The sequence below is a fragment of the Triticum urartu genome, chromosome 6, assembly GCF_003073215.2.
Source record: "Triticum urartu cultivar G1812 chromosome 6, Tu2.1, whole genome shotgun sequence".
NCBI classification, from domain to species: domain Eukaryota; kingdom Viridiplantae; phylum Streptophyta; class Magnoliopsida; order Poales; family Poaceae; genus Triticum; species Triticum urartu.
In genome coordinates, this window is record NC_053027.1 from 384315750 (window position 1) to 384322726 (window position 6977).

The following is a 6977-nucleotide window of genomic DNA, read 5'->3' on the forward strand; positions in this document are numbered from 1 at the left end:
ATCTAGCGCCAGTCACTTTTCTGCGTCGCGTGAGGAAAAAGGAGGGGACGACGTGAGGAGCGTAGCATCGGCCATGGCAAGGCCAAGCCATGACCTCAACGGAGACAAGGACGACGCTGTGAGGCGGAGGCTAGGAAGCAAGTTAACAGCCACTGCCGACCGAACAGGAGGTTGGGAGAGTTTAGAGAGATGGTCGCGGCAATGGCAGTGGGGGAGGGCAGGGGCGAGGGGCAACACTCCAGCCACGGGACGTGGTCGGGGCAGGTGTGCTGTTAGAGGATCAAGCGCTGATCTGTTTGTGGGGGAGAAGAAAACAGGCTGAGGTTAAAACGACCATCCAATTGTTGATTTGGCATCCAACGTCTCAGAATTTCGACTTACGCCCCAAAAAAAATCAGGTACCTGAGATATAGGTGTTTTCCTAAAATATCAGCTCAGGTTGGTCTATAGTTCTTCTCGGCCACCGTATGATCTCACTGTGACTGGTCATAACTTTCTAGAGATTCATGGTTCAACTAATCAGTGGCCAGCACCCAATGGTCACTATTCTTAAAACTAATAGTCTTAATCAGCAGCATACACATGCAAGAGTTTCAGGGGGTGCAAGTCATGCAAAGGCTGCACTATGTTGATGAACTGATTCTAAAATGCAGGCAAAATGTGAATGGCTCAAGGGAAAATCAAGTCATATGGCATACAAACAGATAGATAATACTACTATTGTGCATTTGAATATGGCAGCAATTTGCTTCTCGGGTTCAGCGCCGGCGTTTCTTATCGTAGTCATCATCTTCATCATCAGAATCACCTTTCTCGCGAAACCTGGGATTCTTTTCCTGTACAAGAAACCATGGAATACTCAATAAAATGTCTTATGTCTGTGAAGTGGAGGGAAAGAAAAGGTAGATGATGTAAGTACAGGCTCTTGATTAGCATCTCTCTTAGAATCCGAGTCAGTTGCTCTCCTGGCCATATCTGGTGCCGACCGTCTCCGTTGGTAATCTGACAGAGCAGCAGGTTGTGTTATTTTCTACCTCCAAAAAGTACAACATGGATATAAGGATATATGAAAGCTGTGGCACCTCCTCTGTCATTCCGGTCGCCATATCCTCTCTTCCTGTCAGCTCTATCAACTGCATATTAAAATGGAAAGTACAGATGTTTTTGGTGAGTAGTTAATATAGTAGGCTCAACCTGTCTGGAGTCAAATACTGAAAAAAAACATGAATACATGCCGCAAAATCACATATCTGACGACATATGAATGGTTTGTACAACCCTACACATTTTTGTGTTGAGTAATAACTGAAATCTAAAGCAGGCGTAACACAAGATATGCCTAAAGAATGGAAAGAAACTGGACTCCCTCCCATTAGCAGGTCATAGATAGAAATAATATCCGACTGTGTAGTGCAGCTATATGCAAGGTGGAGTGCTACTGTAGACAAACACTAACATGGGCTCTGTCAGAAGCTAGCTACTTTAACTGTGAAGTCAAACTTCACGATAGGAGGTGGCATGGCATTTTTATTTCATCAAACTATATTTAAAAGATTTAAACAATGGATGTATTGTTTCTGTTTGTCTGGCAAACACTCTCTCTGTTTCTAAATATAAGCCTTTTTAGATATTACAATACGGTCTACATACGGATGTACATAGACATATTTAGAGTGCAGATTCACTCATTTTGCTCCATATGTAGCCTGTATTGGAATCTCTAAAAAGGCTAATATTTAGGAATGGAGGGAGTAGTTCCCAGTTGCAAATCTATCGACGAGCCTACTGTACACAAGCAACCACTTAACATGCTATTACGGATTACGGTTCTAATACACATAAGTGCTTTTAGTAAGGTATATGGAGACACAAAATTACAAGGTATGTAAAAGCAATATAAATGCATACAACACTTTGTTAAAAGCACATAATACAACCAAGTTCAAAACTTACACTGCGGTGGAGCATTCGTTTGAAAACCTACACCATAGTCAACTAATTCTCTTTGTGCTTCTAGCTCTTTCTGAACCATCTTGCCATAGCCACCTCTTCGTTAGATTCATTAAGGAATATTCAAGAAAAAGAGAAACATGTAAAGGCATACCAAATCAAGAGTGAAGCTATAAGAAAAATATAAATAAGCATCTAAAAAGCAACCAACAGTGTCCAGATGCACAGGCAAATTGTTGATTTTTAGATAGCATGGTAGGTTTCTGAGTATGCTAGCGCTCTCACATCACTGCAGTAAGTGGCAATTTTAGTATCAAAGGATATCAGGATCATAATCCGTGCGGTACTCATCTCGGACCTATGAAAGGAGTAAACAATATCAGTATGAGTAGGGTACAAGGCCTATATATCTGTTGAATATAAAGAGTAAGATCGCAATAATACTTGTCCACCACTCCTTCCACGGCCCCATTGCCTGCCTTCTTCAAAGCCCCAATCAAAATCAACACGGATTGGGCGATCATCAAGCATTGTGCCACTAATATATTTTACTGCATCTTCAGCATCTTCCCTGGAGTAGTACCTGAACAGGGAGGAACAAAAAGAGTAGGGCATAAACATTGCAGGCTGACAGGGCAGCCAGTTAACCAATATTGGCTCAAACTAGGACATTAGCCATCTTCCAAACTTTAAAGACCACCAAAACGCACTCAAATATATCGATGCAGACAAGAACGTGATATATGACTATCAGATAAACACCTCTTACATGCATATATAAGGTCAAAACATCAGGAAATGCCCTACCCAAGTCCTGTGCACCGATTTATCCCAGAACAAGGCATATTGTGGTTCATGACATCGCTAGCACACAGTTCCTACCATTACTTTCAATATTCATGAAACGCATAAAACCAAATATGGCAACAGTTAGATCAGCCTTTAAGAACAAACCATGTACTCACCCCAGTTTGCGATCTTACCATAGGGGCAACCTTGACTGACCCACTAACCAATCTAACCAGATTCAGATACATGATGCCACACTTAACCACCACTTAGCCAAGACAATCCCAGCCCGCTCGACGACAAAAACGTATTCTAAATAATTGTGCACAGGTGAACAGAACATGCATCGTGTAGCGATATCCAAGCAGCAGATTCCTTTTTAAGAGATACATATGAGTCCAATGTTCAGGATATCGGCAACTGGTACCATATTACTGGTGAGGCTGGGTAGGGATTAATGTAACACATTTATCGGGAGATTAACTAGGGCCATATCTATATATCCTAGGCTATGTAGCAACATGTAATGTACGAAGTGTCTAAATATGCAATCCTAGGCTACATAGCAACAAGGAAAAGTGTTTGATGTTCTGATGATGTTGCAGCCGATCTGGAAGGCCATAAACCTTCACGAGCGGGAGCAGAAACAGATCAAACGGGAATGGAAGGGAGCGACCTACCTAATGTGTAGCTGTGAAAAGTAGGGAGGGAAGGGGCCGGTTTTGGGCTAAAAAATGGCAAGTAGTTAATTGGCCTGACCGATAATTCGGCCTTGCAGCTGATAAATCGGCTTGTCAGACAAATTAACTGGACCTACCAGTTAATTGCTCGAATAACACGTTCTCGCATCGGGAGGGGTCCGAATAGCAGTTAACTGACCATATCAGCAGTTAACTGGGCGATATTTGGAACAATGCATATGACAGGGAAGCCATTGTGAAGCCAATAAGGCCTAGTTCTAGAAGAACCAAAGACACACTATATGGTGCTACTCCCTTACAAAACCTGCAACTGTGTTCCACAAGACTTACACAACATTTAATTGTTCAAGCTACGCCATATTTACAGTGCGACAGCATATATTCCTGTTCTAGCACGTTTCACGCATTCCCAGCAGCACCGAAATTGCATCAGGCATTCTAGTATCACAATTCAATGATTAACTCTCACAGTCACAACAGCACACTACCACCGAATTAAGTCAATGCATAATCAGAACTAGATGACCACCTTCCAAGCATCTAATTGCATAAAAAACCACATTTGAACCTCAGTTTCTAACAAAATTAGGTCAATGCCTTTGGTCTAAAATTTTGACATACTACATCACCGGATCGAGCACAAGAAGAATTGAACAAATTAAACGCAAGGGGCTCATCAAGGAAAAGAGCACGCACAGTACGAAGCAGAAGCCGCAGGGGGTCTTGGTGTTCTTGTCGAGGCCCATGATGATCTTTTTTATCTCGCCGGCGCGGGAGAACAGCTCGTAGGCCTGCTCCTCCGTGGTGTAGAAGGACATGTTCCCCACGTACACCGTCAGCGACGCCAGCAGCGCCGCCTCAAACTCCTCCTGCGTCCCAGGGAACCGCCGGTCCCTGTACACCGACAGCTTGCTCGGGTCCTGGAAGAGCAGAGGCGCGGGCCGTATGAGCGGAGAGTAAGAGGGGGTCGGATGCCTGGTTAGGGTTCGGAGGGATCCATACCTTGAAAAGGGACGCCATTGTTGCGGCGGCCGCGCGAGGTCGACAGCGCTTGTCGAGGGTTTTGAGTCGAGCAAAGGGTTGCGGGTGGGGAATTCGATGGTCTTGTGGGGAATTCTCGTGTTGCGCCTATCGCCGATCCCCTTTCCCTCAGAAACAACTACCGAGTGTAAGGCCCTGTTTGCTTCGGCCGTGAATTTTTAAAAGCAGCTGTGAAAAATTTGTTGTGAAAAAACAGTTGTGAAAAATCTGATTTGAAAAAGATGTAGGTCATTTGGCAAACCAGTTGATACAACCTTTTCAGATTTTGGCCCGAAGCGGAATCAGATTTTGGAAAGCACGTCCTAAGCTGCTTCCGTTTTTGGTTCAGATTTTGGCAGCGGATTTCTGAAATCGGATTCTGCTGGGTTCGCCCTTTGGTTCAGATTCTGCTGCGCGGCAGCGGAATCCGGCGATAAAAGCTGAACCAAACAGAGCCTTAAATGACGAACGATGAAAAACTAAATTTTCAGATCCCATTATTCTCCCTTTTCCCCCAAAAAAGGCCTTGATCTATTCATCAACCAATCACTGTTCTGGCCTTGTCAGAGTTTATTCTCACAGACTGAACCCGACGTGAAAGTATTTCATGATTTGACCCTTTTAGAAACGTCAAGTACCGCGGCGTTTCCACCCAATATAGAAACGCCGAGCAAGCTAGCGTTCCTTACCTGGCCCACTGTTAGGCCGAGGACGCGTTGCTTACTGACGTGGCGCGGTGGAAACACCGAGCAAGCTAGCATTGCTAGAAACGCCACCGTCCTTGGCGTTTCTGTTGCAGATATTTTAGGTGGTCGTGGGGCTTTCACCCATCACTCACCTTTCACTCTCTTCTCCCCCATTGGCCTATCACGAGCTCTTGCGTTTTTCCCTCTTTATGTCCCTCACTTAGCCCCTCTCAAATCCTTGCAAATCGATTGGGTTGGTCCGTGGATCCGGTGTCATTTTCGTTCATTGAAGTAACCTCCTTCATCTCACAATTTTTTATTGATTGGATTTGTCCATTTGGATTGATTTGTTCTTGTTATTCCTAACCCTAGTTTTGAACATGAATCTATAATGTGATGTTTTGAGTATTGTTGTTCCAATAGTGTTGCATTGTGATGTGGTTGAGCATACCTTGTGGGTTATGGCTAATGTTAAGATTTAGGGTTAGGGTTATGGCTAATGTTAAGATTTAGGGTTAGGGTTAAGGGTTTTGTTAGCAATGTGGTATATTTAGCATTGTACATTTCTTATATTTATGTTACCATTTTTTTAGATGGACAAGATTGTAAAAATTCATTATGTTGACAAAGAGGCATTCATGAATGTGGATATTGTTGACAAGTATGAGGAAGTGTTGATGTTTCTTGAGACTCCTAGTTATGAAGAGGTTGTGAAAGAAACACGGGTAAGATTAAAGTGGGTGGATGCAAGTGACCAAGTTGAATTAGTAGGAAGATATGTTGTTGGGTCGGCACACAAGTGTCGAATGAAGACAATGCCTATCAAGTCCAATTTGCATTGGGTTGCATATAAGGAGGTTGTTGCATCCTCGGCAGTCAAGTCACTCGAAGTCTTTGCAAGTAAGGTGGTCAAGGCTCCTCTCTTTCATGTTGACTTGAACCAAACCTTAGTAGATGATGTGAGCCCGGTTAGTAGTGTGCCACCTATTGTTGAGCATAAAGTTAAAGCGGAAGCCAATGAGTATCCCCAATATGAGTTCGGAGGTAGTGCACCGATGAAATATGATGGCAATGACTCCGACGAAGAGTATGAGAGGCACCACAACATTGTTGGTGACGTAGAGGCTGAAGTAAGGCATCAGGACATGGATCCTAACATTATCTATCAGCGTGCTTGTGTGGATGACTCGGATGATGAAGGCCCGGTGAATGAGTTGGACGAGAATGGCTTGACTGAGAAAGAAGCAGAGTGGTACACAAAAATCACCAGTAGGGATAACAAAGTTCCCTTGTTTTTGTGATGTTAGCCTTGCAGATTAAAGTGAAGTTGTTGATGAGTTGGATTGAAGATAAGTTCGGATATAAGGTCAAGTACGGGAAGACATGGAAGGCCAAGCAAGTCGCTCTCAGAATGTTGTACGGTGGATGGGAAGAGGCTTACAACATGCTACCCAGGTTGCTGGGAGCGATGTCGTATAGAAACCCAGGAATGTACCACTATGTCCAAGATATTGAAGGAGTGTTCCGTCGTGCCTTTTGGACGTTTGGCCCATGCATTGCAACTTTTGAGCATTGTCGACCGGTTCTATCTATAGATGGGACATTCTTGACAGGGAAATGCAAGGGCACACTCATGATAGCAATGGCACATGATGCTAACGATCAGGTGTTGCGTGTGGCATTTGCTTTGGTCTCCGTGAAGAACCAAGACAACTGGGAATGGTTCATGAGACTTGTTAGGAGCATGGTCATTCCTCCAAATAGGGAGGTATGCATCATATCCGATCGGCACCAAGGCATATTAAAGGCCGTGGATATTCATATTCCAGGG

The 6977-nt window shown here is 43.9% G+C and overlaps 1 protein-coding gene across 1 annotated transcript; it reads right to left on the reverse strand.

Moving 5' to 3' along the window:
* Nucleotides 1–510: 510 nt before the first annotated feature.
* Nucleotides 511–4615, reverse strand: LOC125513631 (nuclear cap-binding protein subunit 2). The gene is made up of 8 exons (XM_048678792.1): nt 4443–4615; nt 4137–4360; nt 2395–2533; nt 2275–2308; nt 1954–2052; nt 1083–1133; nt 920–1002; nt 511–836 (listed from the first exon to the last, which is right to left on the reverse strand). The coding sequence occupies exons 1-8, from the start codon at nt 4458–4460 to the stop codon at nt 759–761; spliced, it is 726 nt and encodes a 241-aa protein (XP_048534749.1). The 5' UTR covers nt 4461–4615; the 3' UTR covers nt 511–758.
* Nucleotides 4616–6977: the final 2362 nt, after the last annotated feature.